At 37.3% G+C, this 26,963-nt stretch overlaps 1 protein-coding gene across 1 annotated transcript; it reads left to right on the top strand.

The window, feature by feature from the left end:
• LOC132520216 (EGF-like and EMI domain-containing protein 1) lies at positions 1 to 26,963 on the top strand. The gene is made up of 10 exons (XM_060149015.1): positions 1 to 112; positions 222 to 341; positions 2,050 to 2,172; positions 6,229 to 6,366; positions 10,194 to 10,316; positions 12,526 to 12,710; positions 14,716 to 14,839; positions 18,633 to 18,761; positions 23,001 to 23,129; positions 26,836 to 26,963. Exons 1-10 carry the CDS (start codon positions 1 to 3, stop codon positions 26,961 to 26,963), a joined length of 1,311 nt encoding a protein of 436 aa, XP_060004998.1.

The raw sequence follows: 26,963 nt of genomic DNA on the forward strand, positions 1-26,963 counted from the left end.
ATGTTTGAATTTGTTCAGATTTTGGAGCTCAGATCACAAAATGGGAAACATTTTGTTGGATTAGCGTCATCTGAAAGTGGGAAAGACTTTCCAGAGGCCTTACCATCTTTATGTAAGAAATCCTCCTGTCCCAGTTCTCTTTTACCTTTCTCCACACTTCTGCTTTGTACATCTTTCTGAAGTTAATGAATTGAAAACCATCACCGCTTAATTGCTTTTAGCGATGGACCCCTGCATGGGTGGAAATGGATGTGCTCACATCTGTCAGAGTCAGCATGGCGTGGCCAGGAGTGCCTGTCACCCAGGGTACCAGCTGTCTGAATACAAAAAGGCCTGTGCAGGTTGGAAGTTGAAACTGATGGATTAATTGGGTAATTGTTTGAAATTCTGTGGTAATTCAGTTTTGATTAGTCAGAACAGCTAGGAGAAAGGTGTTTTCATTTATGCTTAAAAAAGAACATTTATATTCTTATTTGATAATTCTGAAAGGTATTTTTATGAAACTGTAAAAACTCAGTGAAATTTTTAGTTACAAAAAATGATCTGGTGTAGTTTCAGAATTAATTCTTTTTGTTTTCTGTTTTTTGTTCTGAAGTGAATTCCAGAATTAATATTTCAAAACCTTCCATAACCTCACAGGGAGTTTTTTATTATAGGCTACAGAAGGTGGGGATAACCTTTGAAAAGCAACTATGTGCAAATGAGTGCTCTCAGAAGTTAGGAATAATTAAAACCAAAAAGAAAGAAACTCTATAAGTACAAGGTTATTTATTTCTGTTTCCTAGAAATAGCAAAACAGACACACTTCAATTCAAAGATGAAAGTGATAAATTACTTAGTGACCAGAACTGATAAATGAAGTCATTCCTGTGGGACTGTCTTTGTTTTAATAACTTCTGAGAAATCACAGAATCCTTCATTTTTATCACAGCATTTCCATGAAATGAGAAACAGTTTATTTGCATTAATTAAGAAAATACAAAATGCTTCCTGACTTATGGGACTGATAAACACTTTAAGAAATTGAAAAAGAATTAGACATAAAAATTAGTGTGAAGTTAGTTTTTTTTTTCTTTAAGCCAAAACCAAGATAAAGTTTTCTGTGGATTATGTTAACATACTTTTCTGACAGAGAACATTTCTGCTTTGGTCCTCTGTTTGCATAGCACCTACCTTGCTGAGTTTCTGACACAGAATAGGATGTTATTAAAATTTGTGGAAAATTGACAAATGTATACATATATAGATATATACATATATCCATACTTATCTATATAATATCTTTTTCAAATTTTTATTTTAATAATATCTGGTACATTATTCCTAAAAAGTCTGTCCCCAAAGTTACTGCCTATGTAGGGTTTTATAAATACCTTAGAAAAATGAGTATTTCTCTTAAGAGTCCTGGTGGGGGTGGCATGCAGGACCGTACAAGGAGGAGGTTCTATTTGGGAAAATAATGGTGAGACCTATCCATTTAAAGGGGGGGCCTGCAGAAACTACATGGGCCACAAAATGATGTTATACTGAATAGACTTGGCCATCAGTGTCAGGAGAGAGAGAGGGCACCAGTGTTTAAATGGCATTGCCCTGTAACAATCATATGTACAATATACACCATGGATTGCTACATATGAAGACTCCAAATCTGCCTTGTGTATGGCCACTTGTACTGTCTTAAATCAGAGAGATACCATTTTTGGTTAAGAATTTGATATATATTCATGAAGACAAATGACAATGACTTCTGCCTATATTATTAGAGGATAGAAAAGGTCTATTTTTTGTTTGTCTTCTCTTTCTTCAAATTAATAAATACTAGTAGGTTCTAATAGGTAGAAAGAAGTGTTTGAGAACATAAGACCTACAGTAGAGTTCATGTCATTCGCAGTTGGTTTATTTGCAAATATGGAACCTATGTGGTATTTTACTGTTACGTTTGATGTTGGGGGTTGAGAGGCAGGGGATGCTTTAGTGCATTTTTATAGTTTACAAATAAACCTTAATTCCAGCTCTGAAGACACAGCTCCTGTGTATCTCTTTCTGCAGATGTAAACGAGTGTGCTGAAGGGCTTGCTTCCTGCCACCATCGCTGTGTGAACACAGTGGAATCTTTCACTTGTGCCTGCCACCCTGGTTTTGAGCTGGGAGCTGATGGAAAACAGTGTTCAAGTAAGTGGCAATAATCGCAGCGCAGGAAATGTGTGGCGTTTTACAAGTATTAAACAAGAGTAACAAACAAAAGAACTACACTGAATGTCTTGCCAAAGTGGAAGCTCCTGAGAATGTTTTCCCCTGGGGTAGGCTGGGTGTGGGAGCTTCGAAGACCACCCCCCTCATTTTAATTTGGCAAAACAGGGGCCCAGAGTCAACAGAAAATGGTCGGTATCATGATCCACAGTGTAGACCACAAGGACTAAATCTCAGGTCTTCTGACTCGGGGCTGTCTTGGACCCATGGCTCTCCTTTGTGAAGAGTCTGTCTTCCTTCACCACCTCTGCTGTGCAATATTTATTGAACACTAATAATTCCAGTGTAAAACTCAGAGAAAAGGAACTAGTAGGAGTGAAGGAACCAGCAGCACAAGGGGCGGCTCTTGATTGTAATATCATGTCTCATTTTCCATCTCAGTTCCAAAGATGCCCTTTCCAGTTCTCCACATCTTAGTAAACCAACCATTCCGGGCGGAAGTCAAAAATTCAATTATGCAAATGAGTAAGTGACAGAACTGGGACTTGAACTAGGGTCTTTAGGCTCCAAATATACTATCCTTTTAACTTTGTTATGTGTTTGTATACATCATATGTCTCTTGATCAGTTTTAATTAAGGAAGAATAATAAGGCTAATGATAAACAGAATAAATTATGTAATGTTTTTACCTAAGCTCTCTCATGAAGAGACATTCTTAAGGTCACTAAGTTTTTCATCCTCTTCCAGTGCATAAAACTCTAATTCTTTAATGCCTGGGTTGCCAGTGTAGCTTTAAGGTCTGTTGGTATATTTCTACTGCTTAAAGACAGGGCAGTTTTGCTGCAGTGATATTTGTCTTTTAAAGAGCAAACTAAATAACATGGGAGAGAAGAATTAACTACTAATTAGGATATAACTTCTTTTGAAGTGAATCTTTCTCTCAATGCCCTGAGGAGTCCTTTCAGGCAGAGAAAAATGTGGATGGGTTTTTCTTTCTTATTAATATCTTGGCTTTTTAATGTGGCCAGAGGTTTAGGAGGTGAGTACATTTTACAGATGCCTGAAATAAAATCCCTTGCAATCTGACTGGTGAGTTCTCAGGTATCATGAAAGAGGGGGTCATTATTGCTAATGAGTCATGAGGTATAGGCTTTCTGTGAAAGTTACTTGGGAAAGCAATTTGCCCTAGAGTTGAATACTTTTGGTAGAAGTGTATTTTTACATTTATTTCCCTCATGTGAATATTTGGCTAAGTTCTTTGTGTAGCTCTCACCAGACCTCAATATTTACTAACTGACATACAAAACTTTCTTGGTGAAAACTGGTATTTTGAGTGCTTTAAAACTTGTAGGTGGGGTAAATGTTTTCAGAACATGGTAATGTTTAGCAATGAGGGACTTCCCTGGTGGCGCAGTGGTTAGGAATCTGCCTGCCAACGCAGGGGACATGGGTTCGAGCCCTGGTCCGGGAAGATCCCACATGCTGCAGAGAAACTGAGCCAGTGTGCCACAACTGCTAAGCCCGCACTCTAGAGCCCACGAGCCACAAATAGTGAGCCTGTGTACCAGAACTAGTGAGCCCGCGTGCCACAACTACTGAAGCCCACATGCCTGGAGCCCATGCTCTGCAACAAGAGAAGTCACCACATTGAGAAGGCCCTTGCACTGCAACAAAGAGCAGCCCCAGCTCTCTGCAACTAGAGAAAGCCCGCGCAAAGCAAAGAAGACCCAACACAGCCCAAAATAAATAAATAAATAAATTTAAAAAAAGAAAAAAACAATGAATTATGTGTTCTTCATGTAACAGTATATTTTAGGCAAATATTGTTTTAACTTTTTCCTAGGACAACAATATTTTGTATTTATATCATTTCTTCTCAGAGGCTCTCAAAATACTGTATAGCATAAACATCGAATCCTCAAAGTGTTCTATGAATGAACTATCACTATCTTGTGATTAGAAATTAGAAAATTCTGGATCTAGCATGGTTAAATAAAACTGTCCCCAAACTACCAAGCAGTATATAGTGAACCTAAGTTCCATATGTATTTAATGCATATTTAATATATTGAGTAAATAATGATTATTTGCTATCTATGAGAAACCACGGGGATCAGATTTTAAAGTTTTTTTAAAGCATATTTTTAGGTATGATAGTTAAACAGTGTTATCTGTATCAAGAACGCAGACTCTCAGCTTACTTCTAGTGGTCAGTTCTAGATGAGTATGCGCATGTCTGAGTCCCGTATAGTTTAGCTCTTTATGAGGTTACAGTAATGTCATTTATATGTAAAGTACCTCCAGCAGTCTTACAGCTGCATTGATCACAGGGAAATGAGAATAGGAGCCAAACTTTGAAATATGTCTCCCTACAGAGTATATGCTAACATACTGTGAAAACTATCAGTTCCCTTAATTATTTCAGCCTTTCCTTTAGCTCTCTTATTTTGCTGTGTCCTAAACTAGCTGTTTCTAAACCCAAAGGCATTCTTATTTTCAACAATAAATTCATTAGCATAATCTTTTTTTTGTTTATTCAATCATTCAAAACCTATTTGTTTTTTAATTTTAGCACTTTTTTTAACATCTTTATTGGAGTATAATTGCTTTACAATGGTGTGTTAGTTTCTGCTGTATAACAAAGTGAATCGGCTATACATATGCATATATCCACATATCCCCTCCTTCTCGGGTCTCCCTCCCACCCTCCCTATCCCATCCCTCTAGGTGGTCACAAAGCACTGAGCTGATCTCCCTGTGCTATGTGGCTGCTTCCCACTAGCTATCTATTTTACATTTGGTAGTGTATATATGTCCATGCCACTCTCTCACTTCATCCCAGTTTACCCTTCCCCCCCCCGCCGTGTCCTCAAGTCCATTCTCTACTCTCAAAACCAATTTTTGAACATCTGTTACGAGCTGGGTAATACAAGATGATGAAGGTACAGAGGAATGAGCACAATGACAGGGATGTGCACTGGGCGCCCTGGACACATGGCTGCTGCCTAGCGTAGACTGGAAGCTGGGACCAGGGAGCATGATTTCTGTACATGTAACTATACAGCAACATAGCAGATACCTTGGCAGTTTGAATAGTGATACAGGCTCTCAAGGAATACCACAATCCTAAGTGCCCTTGTCCTGTTCTTTCCCATCTTTCTTCTTTCAAAGGATTCAGGAGTTAAGAATGGAAGGAAATGAACCAATGTAGTCGCTCTCATTTAGAGGTGTGTCCAAGCAACACAAATGAAGAACAGTAGAGGCCAATGGTTAAAATAGCAGAGTATCTAATTCCATACTTTTAACAATGATGCAAAGCATTCTTTTATTTTTCATTTTCTCACTTAGAAAATGATTGATTATAATACCTGTGTGCTCAGGAAAATTGACATCTATGTACTGAACTGGATGCCCCCCAAAGTGCCCCAAAGTAGTGGCATGTACCATTATCAGCAAATTAGTGCTCAAAGTAAGAGAATGTTTATGTAATAAGTGACTTTTGTATACATCAAAGCTGATTAGCATATGAACATGATACCAGTTACATATAATCAGCTAATTCATTGGTTTTTTGTTCATAGTTTTGTTCCAAAGCCATTTTTAACAGTATTTTCATGTACTCACAGCCTAAAAAAAGGGCAGATATTAACATACCATTAGTTTGAGAACAGATATGTCAGCTGTATTTGCTTTCTGATCATTGATTCAATACACATATTTTTTACATTCTGAAAATACTGAAAATTCCCAGACGTAAGTGTCCTTTAAGATACGTTTAATAACCATTGGTGGACTCATTACCTTTCTGCCACACTCTGTCAGTTTGACATTATTTATCGGTTTATAAGCTTTTTGATATGGTCTAGATATTTACAATGCTTAATAGTCCTCAGACTTTTACTTTTATATGCTTAGAGTGTTGACAGATTTCCAATAAAGTTAGTCATCTCCCAACAGAGAGAGTGTACCCATTGTTGCCATATATTCAGATTTCTCTGTTATTATGCTAATAATTCTCTTTTGCTTGTTTTGGAAAGGGATTGAATTGGAAATTGTCAATAGCTGTGAAAAGAATAATGGTGGTTGTTCCTGTCACTGTGAACATGCAGTTGGTGAGCCCCGTTGCTCCTGTAACCATGGACACCGGCTTGATTCAGATGAGAAAACATGCATAGGTAATGTATGGTAAATGCCATCTTCCTTCAGAGGTTGCCCTGGATTCATTTAGCCCTTTCTTCTCTAATACTTAGTGCTCTAATGTAGCCACATCTCTCAAACTGCAAGAAGTAAAGTGAACAGTGTCTTTGGCTACTGGATAAATGTAAAAGAAATACTAATTGACAGAAGACATCATTGTGTTTAGATATTTACTTTGAAGTTAAAGGAGATTTAAAACTTATTAGCAATATATATGGACTTAACAGTTTTATTTCTGGAAAATATTCTAAGGCCTATCTAACCATTTAATGTAATTTGTAATTCAAACAAAAATGCCACCATGCACGTTAATTCTCTCCACCACAAGCAGAAGCAATCATGTTCTTTGGTTTTCAACTTGGTGATAATTTGGATGTCACCTTTGACATGGCAGGTAGCTACGGTCCAAAAGAAAACTTTAAAAGATGTTATTCTTTGGAAGTCCCAGCTCAAAACTATTTTTAATGGATAACTTTTTCTACATATTATCAGAACTTATATCATTTGAGACAATGAGAAGAATAAATTCCACCCCAGCCTTGCTTCATAATGAAATGTTTAATCTAGAACTTCTGAGAAAAAGGAATATCTACTAAAAATAGGAAGAGAGAGCATCAAACTAAATTACTATGTGCTCTGGGTCTGAGAGCACGTACAAGCCCCTAAAACAATTTGCCATCATTCGAGAATTATGATACCATATTTGCTTGTTTTCTTTTGTGATACTTTATATCACCTTTCTTAAAAATTATGATGTGAGTACTAAAAAAAATCTTTGACCATTTCATGCTACAGTATGATTTGAGGCAAACTGAAGTACCAAAAGAGAAGAGGTGAATTTCAAAAGCCTAAGTCATTGAGATTTTTTAGTTTGGCACTAATGTGACAGAGTGAACTTCAAGGGATTTTAAAGTATTCTGGTTTCATAAATTATTTAACCAAAACAATGTCATTACTTGTTATTTCTTGATCGAACATCACCTTCTGCATTTTTCTCAGTGTCTATGGTGATTAACTTAATGAAACCAGTTGATTGCCTTGCTTCTTTTTTGTAATGAAAATTATGCTTATAATTTTCTACCTTGCTAACATTTGTATCTCTGGAAAAAAAAAAGGGCTTCCTTTCTTCTTTGCTTCCTCGCTCCCTCCCTCCCTTCCTTCTTTCCTTCCTACCTTCTTTTATTGACTGTTGGGTAAGGGAAACTGGAATTTTGCTAAACCTTTTGTTTGCAACTTATAGTTTGATATCTTTCCTTATTCTTTGAAAAGTACAGTTCAGTAAATTTCTTATTTACAGCCAGAAAAAATAGCATCTTCCAGGGTCAAAATGTAGAAAATTGCATATTTATGACATTTCAGCAGTCAACATGACAACGTTGTTTTGTTTACGGCTCAAGTTTATTTCATTTTCCAACAATAAATAACACTCATTCCTAAAGACCAAATATTCACTAGAGTAAAGGCAATGATTTGTTTGGAGTGTGCATATACATACTCGGCTTATTTGCCTCAGAACAGATTAAGGCCATGGATGCTTTGTAAAACATTCATGCATGAGGGAAATTAAACAATTTTCTTTTTAGTGTATTTTAGGATCCACTTTCCTTTTACATAACTTTCCTTTTACACAACGTTCCTTTTACAAATAAATGTGTTCTAGTCTGCAAATGGTCAGTCTTGCCCAAATGCAAAAATGTATTAGGGCTAAAACCTAGAGATGTTTTAACGCAATTTGAAAGACAACTATACAAAATACAAGTGTCTGACCAGCAGTAAGTTCACTAAATTTAACAATTGGTAGTTATCAGAAAAAAATTTTATTCTAATCTTTGGAGCTTTATTCAGTGACTATGTGTGGGGGGTAGATACAGAAGGTCAAGTTTTTTCAAGGTTTACGTTTGATGCTTTTCTGAAGTCATAGTTGAAATGTTTAATTGTTTCACCTGACTGCAGTTAATGCTGTAGTTTTGATTAGGGCTAAATTTTTAAGTACAGGTGAATTTCTCTGCGATGCTGCAATATTTGGTGTATTGGCCAATGTAAATAGGAAAAATATGATCATCAGAGAGGAAGAAAAATTAAAAATAAAAAATAAGCAAGCAAAGATATTACCAAATAAGATCTGGAAAGGAATCAAGACATTTAGGAAAACAGGTGATATAAGGGTTGAAGGGACAGGGCATTTTAAGAAAGGAAGAATGGGGTTTCAGATGAGTTCTATACATGAGACAGAAATAACCCCAGAGGAATGATAATAGAAGAAGAATCCAAAATGGGTCATAAAATGATAGATCGAGGAGTTCATTTTTCCAGTTATGTGATGCAATTGTGCTCCTTACTGGTTGAGAACAGGGAATCATGAGACGTATATGTTTAGAGGCTCTGGTGATATCTGAGAAGACTTTTAAAAAAATCTTGAAATAAGAAAATCCAAAAAACATAATGTTTTAGATAAAATTAAACTGAATTTTTTAAAGTTTTTTTTTGTCCTCTATATTCATGCTATATAATATAAAGGATAAATGAAGTTTTAATATAAGAAAGGAAAAAAATATCATCTAGAGTTTTGTGAGTAGCACTGCTTGTGACATTTTGCAGGAGAAAGAATGTTTTGTGTCCAAATGACCTTCATTTGGATATTTTATGGTGACCCCTAACCTTAGCTGATTGATTGCATTTTCTTTCCTTCCTTTCTCTTGTCTGCATTTTCTTACATTGGTACCCTTTCCAAGGTTAATTGAGACACTGACCTTTTATATCTGGGGCCGCTCATGTAGTTATGGAGCAATGGGATTTTGTAAACTCAGCACTGACAGGCCACCCAACTTAACAATTCAACAAAGGGGGTAGAATTGAACTAAGGACCTATAGTCAAAAACCCTGACCACACAATTCCCAGGTGTCTAGCCTGGTGAAAGCAGTGGGTAAAGAGTCTGTTGCTACCCTTTAGCCAATTATATTATAAATGATCCCCTCAAAACTCAGGAAAAATCGATTAGCCTTTGGCTGAAAGGTTTCAATTTGACATCTTCTGGTGCATTTTTATTTTCTGCAGGGCAAATAAAGGAAGACACATGCCAGATTGTAGAATCCTAGAATAACAGTGCTGAAGGAGACTTAAAGATCATCATTTAGAAAGCTGTTTATCTGCTAGGACACTCCAGGGTAATAGTGTCACCAATTATAATAAAAACTCATCCCAGTCAAAGCATCATCGAAAAGTTCAAGCAAATGCCCTGAAATATTCTGTAATTTAACACATAATATTTAAAATGATTGTCTGCCCTCTCTCTAAATTGCCTTTATCCACTTCTCTTCCCAGTCACGTGACTTCTTTTTGCTTGGGAACGTTCTTTCATCTGAAGTTCCAGAAGAACAAACACATGGGGGCCTAAGACTGCCTCCTCTTTGCAGCTATTAAATGTCCATTAAGTGGACTTTTTTGGCTCTTCTTCTCAAGCTGTTTTTTTGTTGTCGTTCTTCAAGTTCTCTGTTTGTTCAGTTAGATTGCTGTTTAAACTGGAAAAATAGCAGAGATCTCTTACCCTGTGCTTATAAATGCATTTGGAGATTACTTACAGCCTTTTCAAATAAATACCAGGCATAGAAGCATGTCAGAAACGTACACCCAAATGCGGCCTCATTTGTTTTGTGTTATAGTCTCTTCAATGTCTGTACTCAGTAACCTGAGAAATAGAAAATGGTTAGTAAATCAGTTTTAATTTCGAAGTGAGGCTTATCAGCACCTTCAAAGGTCAGTTAAATTCCTGCCCTTAAGTAACAGAAATGTCCTTTCCCCCTTTAGACCTTGATGAATGTGAGAGTGGAGAAGCCTGCTGGGCCCAGCTCTGCATCAACTACTTAGGAGGCTCTGAATGCAGTTGTCAGGAAGGCTTTCGGATCAGTTCTGTCGCTTGTGGATGTGATGGTGAATTCCTGAGCTCTAACGTGAAATCCCTGATGTGATGGGGCCATCAATGGAGGGGGAATATCTGAGGCAGAGGGTTAGGGTGGGAAAGGGAAGGCTTTGACACTAAAGAGACTTGGATCTCTCTGTGGCTTAACCATGTTCTATTATATGAACTTGGGTGCTCTGAGCCTCAGATCCTCATCAGTAAAGTGAAGACAATAATGGGATTACTGGGGAAATTAAGAAAAGTAATATATGTAAAGTGCCTGCTACTGTGATTGACATCGAGAAATCACTCAACTAAAAGTAGCTATTATTATTATAATAATAGTCATCGGCCCATAATCCCTTTTACCTAATTTAATATATATATAGGCAAGTGAGAGATTCCAGCAAGCCATAGCACACTGCCACAGGAATTGCTCTTGGCAAGCTTGACTGGAGTCGGAGGTGATTACTGAGTGTCCTTCTACTTTAAGGGCAATAGCAAAAGGATTGCCGGTTCACGAGCCGCAGTCCAAATCTGTATCAGAATCCTTTATATATCTGATATCAATCTAGATAATGCAAGCTTTAAGGTGAGTCATTTTATAATTTTCTAACTTATTTGTTGAAATTGATTCACTTACCTTTTAGATGACTTCTAGCTGATAGGTGTATTTTTATATGATAGGAGAGTTTGAATTCAGTGAGTAGAGTTAATTCACTTTTTTATACCATTAAGAAGGGCTCATGTAAGTCATTGCTGTAAATTACTTTAACGAGTTTACCTTAAATATATAATCTTTAAATTTTCATTTGTGATTATTATTACCATTATTTTGGACCTTACTTTTCTTCTTGAAATCAAAGATTCGAAGATTGTTATCTATTTCAATAATAGTCAAATTATATAAGAAGACTTTAATGCCTCAGAGAAAATAGTGTTTCTTGGATTAAAGAAATAAATTCTTGTATTCTGTTGAGGATGATAGTTGTGTTTCTTCATATAGGTGCCAAGCTCCCCAGCCTTGCAGTATAGATAACAGCAAAGAACATACAACTATGATATCTATATATTCTAAACACAGTAGAGCATATTACCACTTACACCTCCCATCCAATTAACAGGGCCAAAAAAAATTGAATTTCATGTACCATCTGTTCTTAAGCAAAGTGAGCCAAGAGATGATTGTGAATATACATACTTGGGTACACACATCCAAATGGAAAAGGTATCCACAATCTGAGGCCAGACCTGGAAACTCAGCTTCATAAATGAACTTTTGGTATATTGAACACATTGATCAAAGTCTGGGCTCAGATGTGGACATAACACCAGTAAGTCATATGAGATTAAGGCCTAGCCTTCATCCGTCTCTAAAATTCTCCACAAACTGTGCACAGAATTATGCGTGGAATAAAGGCTTCACCATAGATATTGAATAATTCAAGAGTGAATGAACGTTCTGCAAAATGGTACACAGCCTAAGACCATGTAAGTTTTAAATTCTTCCTCAAATCTCATGAACAAGCTCTCAGAAAGACCTTGCTTATGCAGGTAAACTATAGTAAACTTGGAAATGAGTGAAGGAAAAGTAATTGGCAGGATATATTTGAGGAAGAATTGGGGCTATGCTTTCTATATAACAATACATTGTTATTGGTTAATAAAGGTGACAGATATGCCCATGAGTTCATACGGTCTATTTTATCTCTCAACGTCTATGAGCAAACACTTTAAATTTTCCCAGATGTGGGTGAATGTCTGGATCTCAGTATCATCTGTGACCAACTACTTATCAACTCTGTGGAAAACTATGAGTATACTTGTGAGGAAGGCTGCAGAATTGGAAGTGATGGAAAAACGTGCATCTCTAAGTTGCTGTGGAGAGTTTTATCAAATCTCTTCTAACCGACTTCAACCCTTGTCTTGTTCTTTGGGAGCACGGAGACCATATATTCTTTAACTCAACCTGTCCTCCCCTTTCTCTCTTCACAGACTGAGATCTTGCTTTTCCTTTTGTTCTCTCTGTGGCAGTTTCAACTCTGTGCTTGCTGCTTCTCACCTTCGTTTACAATAGGCGGTTTGAAATGGCTTTCTCAAAGAGTTTTACCTTTCAGCTGCCCCCTGCCTTGACTGTCTAGTTCAGACTCTCTCATTTTTCCCATCAACCCTTGCTCAGTTTTTCCTTCTTTTAACCAGCATGTGGAATCCAGGTCTTTCCCTGTGCGGTCTGAGCTTTAGATGATGATGAGCTAAAGGAAGAAGAAGAGGAATTAGATATTGTGAAGTTTCCACGTCTTCTATTCAAGAGCCCACCTCAACTGCTTCATTATGTGGCCACCTCTCTGCCTCTCACCCACGAAGGTGAAGAAGATGAGCTGGAAGAGGGGAAAGATATTCGAGGAGAACTGACTGCTTTGCACAGAGTTGGTGCATAAAAGCATGTATCTCATTAAAGTCACCTCTTTTCTCCATTTTTAGATAGTTCACATAAATCTTTCATAGACAATTTCATTATCAATGTTTAATGCCATCAAGCGTTTTAACATGATACTAGCAAGAAAAATGGGACCAAAATTACTTCTTCAAAGCTCCCTATGAAATTCATCATCTTTTGTCTTTCTTCCCTTTAGCACAAAAAAAGGTTGCTATGTAGGTATGTGTGGACCAAGGGGTGCAGGGGGGTGGGCGCTATTGAAAATGTGATACAGTGAAATGGAGCTGAAAAATAGCTTTGAATTAGCGTAATGGAGAGAAGGATTGGGACCTTTTAGTTCTAACAGTTTAAACTCTACTAGAAGTCATTTTGGTATAGTTCAAATTTACCTTAAATAGCCTTAAAATCTAGACCCTTTCTAAATTTTAAAATGCAGAGAACCAATGGTTCAATATGCTCAAGTGGACCAAGAAAAAATATCTTTACAAATGTGAGCAGTTTTTCTTATATATCCATGCAACGGAACTCAAGCATCAAATCGCTTCTGATCAGAATAAATTAGCATAACCTCTTTCAGAAGTAACAGTTTGCAGCCAGTCTGCTGCTTCTTTTTCTTTTCTTTGTAAGACAGAGCTGCTCTTTTTGTTCTCCCTCTATTCCTTGTATTTTAAGAGCATCAAAGCTTAATGATTTCTTTAGAAGACATTCAGTAAAATAGCAGATTTGTTTATACGCTATGGTCAATGATAATAATATCAATAAATGCATCTGCATAATGATAGAAATGCTTTAATGTTACTGCATTAGTCTCCTGATACTCTGGCTACTCAAAGTCAGAATAGAAATAGTTCAGGACTACCAAGACAGTCAGAACTTGAGTGGCCAAGATCTAGAGAGAAGAGAAGCTCAGACAAGTGAGATGGACAATCTGTGCTCCTTTTCTCCTTGAGCCATTTGCTAATGTATGGGCTATTGCAGACAGAGAAGCCAGGAAGTCTACCGACAGCTGCAAAGAGAGTAAGGAGCTAAGCACAGTTATCAGCAGTATCATGCATGGTGCCAGAGAGGTAGAAGTTGGAGTTGAGGATCTGCCAAGGTGGAGAAGCCTTGCTAAACATGACAGGCTTTCAACTGGGACATCTGAAAGACCCCATCTAGAAACAGGGGCAAATCTTAAAATGGAATGAGCCTTAAAAAAACAACTGAGATAAAGTCTATCCATCCTTATTCAGATTAAGGTAATTTCCCTCAAGAATGGAACAGATAAACACATTATGGTACATTTATACAATAGAATACTATATAGCCATAAAAAATAAACTAGTGAACACACAATATGTGTGAGTCTCATAAACATTATATAGAATGAAGGAAGCTTGATACCAAAGAGTACATACTTTACAATTCCATTTATATAAAGTTCAAAAATAAGGGGAAATAATCCATGGCGATATAAATCAAAATAGAGCTTAATTTGTAAGGCTAATGATTAAGAATCATCAAGTCACCTTTCAGTTTTTGGGGTGCTGGTAATATTCTATATCTTCATCTGGGAGGCATTTACATGGGGTTGTTTACACTGTGGGAGAAAAAAGTACGAAGTGTACACTTGAGTTCTGTGCACTTCTCTGCATGAATATTAAATCTCAGTAAAAAGGCTTACTTGGGAAAAAAAAAAAAAACTTTGCATAAAACAGCCTGGAAGGAAAAACACTGAAGTGCCAGGACCATTGATTATTTTTGTGTTCAGAAATTAATGGTAATTTCTTTTCATTTTTTACTTTCTTCAATATCCTAAATATTCTTTAGGGACTACTTCCAAGCTCTATTTTAAAAGGTATCTCTTTGCTATTGTCTTTTACTGGGACTTTTTAGGAAATGTGCTCAAGGATCATGTTTATTTGTTTTTTGGGACATGAAGGGTTTCATCTTTATTTTCAGTGATGTAGACAGTATGGGTCCACTAAGATGACATTGCATTCCGGTCTGTTTAGATTCATACCTTCGGACACGATTGCACGTTGAGCTGTGAGGACTGCATGAATGGAGGCTGGTGCCAGGAAGGAAAGAGTGGATGCTGCTTCCCAGCTGGCTGGGGAGACATTCTTTGTAATGAAAGTAAGTGATTCCTTGGAGCATTGGTAAGAGAGTGATGAATTTTCCTTTACTGCTGGTAAACTGTTGGTCATGAGCTCTTTACATATGTTCTCCCCAAAATGTTTTAACAAGGTTAACAATTGATATGGGTGAGAAACCAATTTATTTGTTGTGCACAAAGAATGTCTGTGAAGCACTGAGGTTTCAAACTGAACATGTGATTAAAATGGGAGATTTTGTGTTCCCTGGGAAACTTGATGTGCTGTCTCTTGTTCATCCATGGAACGTAAAAGTTTATAAAGGATCCTAATATTCTAGGCCTATAAAAATCCCTCCATTTAAATAAATCATTAGGCCCTGGCAAGCTACTCCCAAGGAAGAAAGAAAAATGAAAGGATTTGCGTTACGAAGTGCAGTTAATGGAACTGCTCGACTGTTCGCTGCCTCTTTTCTTTTGTGTTTTCTTTTTCTTTTAAACAATATGTAAGTACAGCCAATGACACTTGTAAGTTTTTTATATGTCTCTCATGAGAAAATGTCAATGATTTGAAAAATAATACCTCTAATAAATTTTTTCCTTTATATTTTAAATGGAGGTATATTTGCAGATACTAAAACTGACAAGTAATAAAAACAGAATATATTGACTCTTTTTATTTCCTTTTTCTCTTTTTAAATTTCCCTTATAAATTTTTTAATAAAAGAGTTCTCCTGGTCTTTGTGAATGGCTTGGAAGATGATATGAGCAGAATTTCTTTTGAAGCCCCTGCATGGGGGAAGAAAGAGCACAAATATTGTTTCTGTTATGAGATGGATGCAAAACTTGAATTATAACATAGTGAAGTGGTTCCCCCAGAATTACTAGTTAGAGTGTGGAGGCTCTTCCTGAAGCATCCCTCTGATCATGTCTCCCTGCTGCTCAGAAAGCTTCAGGAGTGTCCCATTTCCTGATACATAAAGCTTTATGCTTCTAATCTAGTTACCGGCAACCATCTAATATCAGGCCCTCATAAATCCTTTTCTCTTTTTATCCACAACTCTTTGACCAGCTTATCATTTCCAGCAAGCTACACCAGTCACTACTTAATGCTTTGCACTTTTCAGCTTTGTGCCTTTTGCTAAACTGACATCTTTGTCTATTGCCATTTATTGCCTGAAGCTTTATTTGATGGTCCCAGTCCAATCACAGCTATTTATATTTTCTGTGGATTTAAAGCCTCTCTCTCTACTTTTCTCTCTCTCTCTCTCTCTCCCTCTCTCCATTGAATTAGAGTTAGCTATGCTTCTGTTCCATTTCCTTACTAGTCTGGAAGCTTATTGGCCAGGTCCTATTCACATTTCTCCAAATTGGAGGCACCTGTACATGAATGGATAAAACTTTGTATTGAGACTTCCAGCTATATGGACCTGCTGCTTGACATAGTCAACTGTATAAAACCGGGATCAAATAAATCTTATTGCATGACTATTAGGAAATAAATGTTTTCCCTATATTATAAAATTTTTTGGTAAATATGCATCTTCCAAACCCTTGATCCCTAACATGTCAGCATGAGAGATGAAACTAAAAATCTATTGCAAATGCATCAGAGTAAAACGTCTGACGCAAAATTAATATAGAAGTGTTGAAAATGAACTTCCTGATAAAATGAAGATAACATGACCCCTTCTTTGGCTTTGGAAAACCTTGAGATTCTCTACGTGTTCACATGGTCCAGAAAAGGGCAGTCTGTCCCTGAAAACAGAAGCTTATGTCTTCTTTGCATTTCCTGTCTTTCTTTCATTCTTCTTCTACAAAAATTAAAACAGAACAATCCAAATTGGAAAAAAAAAAGTGCTCAGTAATTCTTTAACAAAAAGGGAGAGCAAGAACACTTTCTTAAAAATCCCTATAGGGGCTTCCCTGGTGGCGCAGTGGTTAAGAATCTGCCTGCCAATGCAGGGGACATGGGTTCGAGCCCTGGTCCGGGAAGATCCCACATGCCATGGAGCAACTAAGCCCGTGCGCCACAACTACTCAGGCCTGGCACCACAACTACTGAAGCCCATGCACCTAGAGCCCGTGCTCCGCAGCAAGAGAAGCCACTGCAATGAGAAGCCCGCGCACTGCAACGAACAGTAGCCCCAGCTGGCTGCAACTAGAGAAAGCATGCGCACAGCAACAAAGACCCAAAGCAGCCAAAAATAAATAAGTAAATAAATAAATTTATAAAAAAAAATCCCTATAAACTGTAATAAATGGAAGTGACCAATCATTCATCACTAGTATTTCTAAGAGTACCAGCTCTTCAAATGCAGCAAGAGACATTTAAAAAAAAAAATCTGCAGGGATCTGGAAAGTTGGTTTTCCCACGGAGTAGATCTTCTAGCCCAATGTCCTTATTGGTCTATAACGAAAACATCTACTTGGATGTTTTAGGAATTTCTCCAAGTAGTTACAATGAAACAATTAAAAAATTACCACATATTAATCTTAACAGCACATTTTAGAACTCCATTTCTTTTGAAGAGATTTCATATTGACTGTCTCATTTGTTATTGTGAGACTCTATCCAGTGGAAAGAGAAGATAGGAGTATTTTCATATGATAAATGAATGGACTATATATTATATGGAAGGGAAGATTCATGACTTCTTCCAAATCATCCAGCTATGTTTTAGCGCATGTTTGTTTTAAACTTTTCTTCTCCAGGATAATTGCTCTGTTTGATATTAATGAAGTATTTAGCAAATCCCTGTGCACCGTGATATCATATTCTTTTAGTGGGGGACTACCAGATGATAGTGTTGGTATGCCAATGTTGATGCCTTGCTATAACCCAGATACTGTGCAAGCTATTTAAACTTGCCTAGCTTCATTTTCCAGGTATATTTTTATATATATATTTTATATATTTTAAAATATATATTTATATATTTTTTAAAATGTGCCATCTATAGTTGCTGTAAGAATTCAAAGACTTACTACGTGTAAATTAACAATGCAGGTCTCAACCAGTATTTGTTGCCGGTTTCTTTCTCTCTTACTCCTTTTGTTTTTGTCTTTCCTTTTCATGGTAACCTCGAGCTTGAAAGCAAAGAAAAGAAGACAAGTTTCCATATTAGCAGCATCTGGAAAGGTGTGGGTGGGTAGATGGCAGAGGTGATATAAATGTAGTTTTACAATATTTAGCCAATTATGATAAAATGTCAATTTAAATGGTTACTAACCTTATCTCAACAGCTCTATTTACTCAAGTTAAGCTTAAAGTCATAGACATTTCCCCCACTTTATTTATTTTTAATGGAATACTAAGCACTTCCCCCCAAAACAACAAACCAAAGAAAACAGTTCTTTTCTTGACTTTGTCAATCTTTGTGCAGAATACCTTGGAACCCTCAAGACAGTCTTAGTTGCCTTCATTTCCAGTTAAAAATCCATGGCTTTTTTTCCTACATTTTCTTCCCATTTTTCAAAATAGAAGATGCAGTTTGTTTCTCACTAAGGTTAGTAACATATATAGAGCAAAAATGTTTAAGTAGTTCTGAAAATGTGAAGGCTAGAGTTTAAGGAACAAGGTAAATTTTGCATGTAAAACTTGTTAGCAGTTCTTCAGTCAGCATCATTTTAACTAGCTGTATCAGTAATTCCCCCAGCAATGATGACGCCATCCAAACTAGGAACAGGCCAGAGACTCTTCCTGAGACTGCAAGTTACAGAGATTTTAATTACTGAGAATACATTCTAATAGAAAGACAAGCTTTTATTCTCTAACCATTTGTATCACAATGAGTATATTACACTGTATATCCACCTTCTCCATTTTCTTCATAGCTCGTTCCCCAGAGACCAGTGGGAAAGAGTATGACGGCATCTGTGATTGTCAGAACGGAGGCACGTGTGATCCTCTGAGCTGGCAGTGCGAGTGCCCCTCATGGGTTCATGGGAAAACCTGTGAAGACGGTAGGAATGGCTGGTCATATGAGACAGCTCTTTAAGTTCTTGATGTTTCTAATAGGAAATAAACAAAATGAAAGCTGCATCTCTACTTTTCAAGGTGGTCTTTTCTTTTTTTTTTAATACGGTTTTTATTCTTCAATTTGTTAATATGGTGTATCACATTGATTGATTTGCATATATTGAAGAATCCTTGCATCCCTGGGATAAATCCCACTTGATCATGGTGTATGATCCTTTTAATGTGTTGTTGGATTCTGTTTGCTAGTATTTTGTTGAGGATTTTTGCATCTATATTCATCAGTGATATTGGTCTGTAATTTACTTTTTTGGAGTATCTTTGTCTGGTTTTGGTATCAGGGTGATGGTGGCCTCATAGAATGAGTTCGGGAGTGTTCCTTCCTCTGCAATTTTTTGGAAGAGTTTGAGAAGGATGGGTGTTAGCTCTTCTCTAAATGTTTGATAGAATTCAGCTGTAAAGCCATCTGGTCTTGGACTTTTGTTTAATCACAGTTTCAATTTCATTACTTTTGATTGGTCTGTTCATATTTTCTGTTTCTTCCTGTTTCAGTCTTGGAAGGTTATACCTTTCTAAAAATTTGTCCATTTCTTCCAGGTTGTCCATTTTATTGGCATAGAGTTGCTTGTAGTAATCTCTTAAGATGCTTTGTATTTCTGCGGTGTCTGTTGTAACTTCTCCTTTTTCATCTCTAATTTTATGGATTTGAGTCCTCTCCCTCTTTTTCTTGATAAGTCTGGCTAATGGGTTATCAATTTTGTTTATCCTCTCAAAGAACCAACTTTTAGTTGTATTGATCTTTGCTATTGTTTTCTTTGTTTCTATTTCATTTATTTCTCCTCTGATCTTTATGATTTCTTTCCTTCTGCTAACTTTGGGTTTTGTTTGTTCTTGTTTCTCTAGTTCCTTTAGGTGTAAGGTTAGATTGTTTATTTGAGATTTTTCTTGTCTCTTGAGGTAGGCTTGTATTGCTATAAACTTCCCTCTTAGAACTGCTTTTGCTGCACCCCATACGTTTTCGGTCATCTTGTTTTCATTGTCATTTGTTTCTAGGTATTTTTTGATTTCCTCTTTGATTTCTTCAGTGATCTCTTGGTTATTTAGTAACATATTGTTTAGCCTCCATGTGTTTGTGTTTTTAATGTTTTTTTTCCCTGTAATTGATTTTTAATCTCATAGTGTTGTGGTCGGAAAAGATACTTGATATGATTTCAATTTTCTTAAATTTACTGAGGCTTGATTTGTGACCCGAGATGTGATCTATCCTGGAGAATGTTCTGTGTGCACTTGAGAAGAAAGTGTAATCTGCTGTTTTTGGATGTAATGTCCTATAAATATCAATTAAATCTACCTGGTCTATTGTGTCATTTAAAGCTTGTGTTTCCTTATTAATTTTCTGTTTGGATGATCTGTCCATTGGTGTAAGTGAGGTGTTAAAGTCCCCCACTATTATTGTGTCACTGTTGATTTCCTCTTTTAAAGCTGTTAGCAGTTGCCTTATATATTGAGGTGCTCCTATGTTGGGTGCATATATATTTATAATTGTTATATCTTCTTGGATCAATCCCTTGGTCATTATGTAGTGTCCTTCCTTGTCTCTTGTAACATTCTTTATTTTAAAGTCTATTTTATCGGATATGAGTATTGCTACTCCAGCTTTCTTTTGATTTCCATTTGCATGGAATATCTTTTTCCATCCCCTCACTTTCAGTCTGTATGTGTCCCTAGGTCTGAAGTGGGTCTCCTGTAGACAGCATATATAAGAGTCTTGTTTTTGTATCCATTCAGCAAGCCTGTGTCTTTTGGTTGGAGCATTTAGTCCATTCACGTTGAAGGTAATTATCGATATGTATGTGCCTATGACCATTTTCTTAATTTTCAGGGGTTTGTTTTTGTAGGTCCTTTTCTTCTCTTGTGTTTCCTACTTAGAGAAATTCCTTTATCATTTGTTGTAGAGCTGGTTTGGTGGTGCTGAATTCTCTTAGCTTTTGCTTCTCTGTAAAGTTTTGATTTCTCCATCGAATCTGAATGAGATCCTTGCTGGATAGAGTAATCTTGGTTGTAGGTTCTTTCCTTTCATCACTTTCAGCATATCATGCCACTCCCTTCTGGCTTGTAGCATTTCTGCTGAGAAATCAGCTGTTAACCTTATGGGAGTTCCCTTGAATGTTATTTGTTGTTTTTCCCTTGCTGCTTTCAATAATTTTTCTTTGTCTTTAATTTTTGCCAGTTTGATTACTATGTGTCTCGGCGTGTTTCTCCTTGGGTTTATCCTGTATGAGACCCGCTGCACTTCCTAGACTTGGGTGGCTATTTCCTTTCCCATGTTAGGGAAGTTTTTGACTATAAGTTCGTCAAATATTTTCTCGGGTACTTTCTCTCTCTCTTCTCCTTCTGGAACCCCTATAATGCAAATGTTGCTGCATTTAATGTTGTCACAGAGGTCTCTTAGGCTGTCTTCATTTCTTTTCATTCTTTTTTCTTTATTCTGTTCTGCAGCAGTGAATTCCACCATTCTGTCTTCCAGGTCACTTATCCATTCTTCTGCCTCAGTTATTCTGCTATTGATTCCTTCTAGTGTATTTTTCATTTCAGTTATTGTATTGTTCATCTCTGTTTGTTTGTTCTTTAATTCATCTAGGTGTTTGTTCTTTAATTCTTCTAGGTCTTTGGTAAACATTTCTTGCATTTTCTCAATCTTTGCCTCCATTCTTTTTCCGAGGTCCTGGGTCATCTTCACTATCATTATTCTGAATTCTTTTTCTGGAAGGTTGCCTATCTCCACTTCATTTAGTTGTTTTTCTGGGGTTTTATCTTGTTCCTTCATCTGGTACATAGCCTTCTGCCTTTTCATCTTGTCTATCTTTCTGTGAATGTAGTTTTTGTTCCACAGGCTGCAGGATTGTAGTTCTTCTTCAAGGTGGTTTTTCTAAATAAGTAAAGGGCTGTGTCTATATATACAAGAGCACAATTGCTTTGACTGATGAATGTGTAACAGAAAAAAATAACTGATACTTAAATCACCAACTGTGATCTAAGCAGGATGAATCCGGATACAGAGAAAGCCTTTCTCATTTGCTGAGCAAAATGTGGAGTTCGTGTGCAGAGGTTTACACATAGGGCCTGAGTGAATTGATTTGCTCTGCATAATAAAAGAATGAAGAAAATGAATCTCTTTGGGCAAATCATGGAGGAAGTGAGATAAAAATCAGAGAAGAAAAGGAGAGGAGAGAAAGAAGAAAAGAGAGGAGAAATGATGGTTGAAAAACTCACAAAATACCAATCCAATGAGTGCTGCCTGTGGATTTTTCATGGAAATCAGTCAAGAGACCACATTTTCTACATGGGTGGATAAAACACAAAAAAGAAACTGCTTGTACAGTCCCAGGAGTTGAAGACAGAGAGTCGATGAATATATAAGTCTTCAGGGATTGCCAGAAATCATGGGGAGTTTATTAGGTTCTCACAGGTCGTGAAACTGGAGAGATGGAAACCAAGTTTAGTTTGCTCTCAAAGTGGTGCAGGAAGACACCTCTAGTTGTTTATCCCCCGAACGATATTCATTCATTTATTCAAAAAAATATATTAAGTGCTTGCAAGGCACTGTGCCAGGTTTTATGATATGGTAACAAAACAAAAATAAAAAAGCTCCTGGTCCTTCTTCATGGAACTTACAGTCTTGTTCAAAGCAGACATCAGTTACAAATTTTGGTAGGTATTTCAAATTAAATATTAATGTGTGCTTGGAGGTCAGACCATGAGAACCATACAGACTGTGTGAGCCAGGGAACAACTTCTAGAGAAGTGACCCTTAAGCAGAAGCCTGCAAAAGGAGGAGACATGAGACAGGGGAAGAGAGAGTGAGCCACGTGTTGCCCAGCTCTGAAGTGGGAAAGAGTGAGGTACATTAGAGGCACCTAAGGAAGGCCAGCTGGTGGAGCAAAAGTCAATGAGATATTAGTGCAACATGAGGTCAGCCAGTGCAGGGGCTCATCAGTCTTGTTATGTTTGGAGTTTTTAACCCAACAGCAATGGCAAGTCATTGCAGAATTTTTTGGCAGAGGATATAAAATCACAGGGTTAGTTTTTAAAAGAACTCTCTAGCCTTGGTCCAATCAGATTGGAAATCTCTTACCTTTTGCAAGCTCCTTATCTTATGTAACAACTGCTCTAGTGAGGTTTGCATGTGGGTTAATATTCACTTCCTTTGTCTTTCTACCCTTTAGGATGCCCAAAAGGATTCTTTGGGAAGAGTTGCAAAAGGAAATGTAACTGTGCCAACAATGGCCATTGCCACAGGGTGTATGGTGCCTGTATGTGTGAGCCAGGGCGCTATGGGAGGTTTTGTCACCTGAGTAAGTCACAGGCACGAAATTTTCTCTCTGTGTGTAAGCAAGGAAGCTCAGAGGAATACTGAAAATACTTTAGTGTCAACTTAAAGGAAGACACCCAACATAAGAGCTGTGAGCTTAAGTTTTATTCAGGGTCTTGCTGAAGACTAGAGCCTAGGAGACAGCACCTCAGTTTGCTCTGAGGAAACTGCTCCAAAGAGGTAGGGGAGAAGCCAGTTTATTTATATATATTTCTATCCTCCCATACACATCTTATTTAATTTTAGGGTTGACTTAACTGGCACCACACCTGTTATATGATATTATACATTATCCTTTACTTACGTAAAATAAAATGCCTTATATATTATTAAAGAGGAAGTGCAGTAATATGAAATAGCCCATACATTTTTAAAATGTTATTGCCAAGTTATATAAATCTGCATCTCTGTAAATGACATTTTAAGGTAATTAAAAAAAAAACTCTTTCTACTAATATATATATATATATATATATACATATATATATATATATATATACACACATGTTGGTAAAAGAATCTGGGTTCATTGAAATTTTTGCTGAGATATGCACCTAACTATCTAAGGGCCTGTTTATCCAAAGCACAGAGTGCCTCATCCTGTTTTTCATCCTGGATTCCCCTCAGGGTACACTATTCGTGCAGTGGGTTAGGACTTAACCCTTGTAGAACTGGGTGGTAAGCAGCACATCTCTGTTCTTCTTTGTTCATATTAGACAAAAGAAAAGAGTAAAACATATAACATATTTTATATGGTCATATCATATATATATATATATATATGACAATTTATGCTCTAATCTTTATTTAGCCTCCTTACATTATAGAATCTATATTTTGATGAATAAAAGAAAAATATTTCTAGAGTCTTTCCTTTTTATTTCCTAGTTATGTTTACCTTGATTATTGAGAGAGGGTTGTTAATATTGGACATTCCACACTTTGTGAAATTTGAATATCGAAGGCCCAGTACAGGTGTCTTTTATTTCTGGGTTCTAGTGCAAAACAATATCATTCCCTAAAATGTCTAAAACGTATTATTCATTTTGCATTTTGGCCAGCAATCACATTCTGCAAAGATGTGAGAAAACACAATCACTAGTAAATGGTTCAGCCCATTGGTAACTTTTAAGTTGTCTCCCAATGGGACAGCTCTGGACACCTACCGACCATCCCATCTTGAAGCTGTGTGCAAGTACCAGTGAGCCTCAAACAGTCTGTACCTCGCTCCCCCACCTATTCCATATGCCTGCCTCTGAAAATCCTTCCTGAGTGAACCTCAGTAATACTATGACCCTTTTTTAATAACAGAGACCTTCTAGAGTCTTATATTGTATTTTTAGTTGAATGTCCATGGACCTTATCTACTTAAGAAAAGGCATGCTCCTTAAAAACAGAGAGTAAATTGTGAATTCTCCAATAACAGAGCCAGTGAAGGCATCACAGAAAACTGAGCCTGGGTCATGAGGCAAGGCTTGGACAAGCAAAGGGAAGAGAAGGGGAGAAGACATGGGTAAATGAGAAAATGGAGATGCCAATGGTATGTTCCAGAGCATCAGATACTTCCTGGAACATGCCAAGGGAAGAAAACTCACCTAGAAACAAAGATAGCATGACTTCTGTTATTGTTCCTCTAGGGTAACAAGACACTCCCCATTTTTTAGTAATAACTTTTGAATATTTTATAAGCTAATACCAGATGTTTTGGCAAAAACATTTAAGTCATAATTTATCTGCTCAAAAATTTAAAAAGCAGATGGTGGTGGTGGCAATGGTGGTTAGCATTTGGAATGTGACCCTCTTTAGAAAATCATACATATTCCAGTTCTTCAGGACTCTTATTGCTCAGACTTGAGGCTTCATTTATTAATGCCACTTGCCTGGCCCTGAGAAGCTTGAATTTGCAACCCTATATTAGTTTTCTAGAGCTGTCGCAATGAAGTACCACAAATTGAGTGCCTTAAACAACAGAAACGCATTGCCTCACAGTTCTGGAGGCTGGTAGTCTGGGATCAAGGTGTTGGCAGATCCTGCTCCCTCTGCAGGCACTAGGGAAGGATCTGTTCCAGCCTCTTCCCTAGCTTCCTATAGTTCTTTGGCTTGTGACCGCAGAACTCCAACATTCTCATGGCATTCTCCCTGTGTGAGTGCCTCTGTGTCCGAATTTCTCCTATTTATAAGGATACCAGTCATATTGGATTATAAGCCCATCCCTCTTCAGTATGACCACATCTTAAGTGATTACATCAGCAAAGACACGATTTCCAAATGAGGTCACATTCTGAGGTACTGGAGGTAAGTACTTCAACATATGCATTTTGGAGGATACATTTCAATGCATAGCAAATCCTGAGAAGACACTGGATTGCTAAAAAAAGTTACTTCTTCCACTTTTTCTTTTTTTTGTAAATATATTTCTCCAGTTCTATGTTCTTAATGTACCCAACTGACACATTTAAGTATTCCATGGTGTCCAAGTTGTCCCCTGAACCACTGTTCTACAAGCTGAACCAGAAAGAGTAAGTAGGGCATGGAAGCCAGTCTAAGGAGGTGAGTGCTCTAGAATGAGCACGAGGTCCACATCAAGGAAGACAATAGCTCTGAGAGACCCTGGGGGCTTGGTGGGTCTGGGAAAGGTCTCAACACTAAGAAGATGCAGGAAGGATGATGGAGGTATCATATAATTTATCATCCAAATAGGATACTATTAACAGTGAAAAGGAGCCCTGTTAATAATTCTGTTCTGCTTTAAGGGGTAACTCTGTCCCTGGCAACTGAGACAAAGACCACCCTCCATGGCGGCATTGTAACCACCACTTCAAATTAGCTCTGCTAATAATAGCAAATATTAGCAGATGCTAATAATTTCCATCCATCAGAGAGTCAAGTGGTTTATTTTTGTTCTCTCCAAGCAGCTGTCCACACCAAAGCCTATATAGGTATATAATATAATTATTTTGATCCTGGAGGGCACTTGAAGGATCTTTTATTTGAGTCCTGTAGACACTTGTAATAGGGGAGCAAAAATTGTCAGTTATATTTTGGAAAGGGAATTGAATTACTATAACTCCTCAAAGAGAGAACTAAGATACGGTATGTTTTCCTGAATGCAAAGGTGAGACTTTCTCAAATTAGAATTCCTGTGCTGACTAGCATCCCTAAAACAAAGTCATGGGGAAAATAGTGAAGGAAAGGCGAGCACCGTTTGCCAAAGATGTGGCCAAGATAATGCTGCCGTCAGGATGAAAGTTTCGTGTCATCTACACGATGTGAAATTATTTCGGATTACCGTATAATGAAAGGGAATGAAAACAATGGCAAGCTTTCCCATCAATGCTTGTCCATCATCGCCCTGCTGCGGCAGGATGAATACAGGGCCTGGCAGGCCTTAGCAGTCCTTGGAGAATATTAAATACAGGCACTAATGGAGCGCATTGAGAAGCAATTTCTCTCCCGGAAGCCCTAAGCCTTTTAAGTAGTTCAGGCTTCACTGTTCACATCCAGTTGCCAAAAAGCAAATGAATTGCCTGATTTGAAAGACATTTGTTTCCCTAATTTTTTGGCAGTCAGATTGATCCCCTTGTTTTACCCATAATCAGGCCCCACAGAACTACATGACTGTGCACTAACAATGTGAAAGAAACAAAGCGTGGTTTTCAGGTGACCGGGTTGCCTCAATCTGCTTGCAGACTGTCCCAAGGGAGCCTGTGGAGCTGGCTGTTCTTCAGAATGTCAGTGTGTGGAGGAGAACACCCTGGAATGCAGTGCCAAAAATGGCAGTTGCACCTGCAAATCTGGTTACCAAGGCAACAGATGA

The sequence above is a fragment of the Lagenorhynchus albirostris genome, chromosome 5 (genome assembly GCF_949774975.1).
Source record: "Lagenorhynchus albirostris chromosome 5, mLagAlb1.1, whole genome shotgun sequence".
Classification (NCBI taxonomy): Eukaryota; Metazoa; Chordata; class Mammalia; order Artiodactyla; family Delphinidae; genus Lagenorhynchus; species Lagenorhynchus albirostris.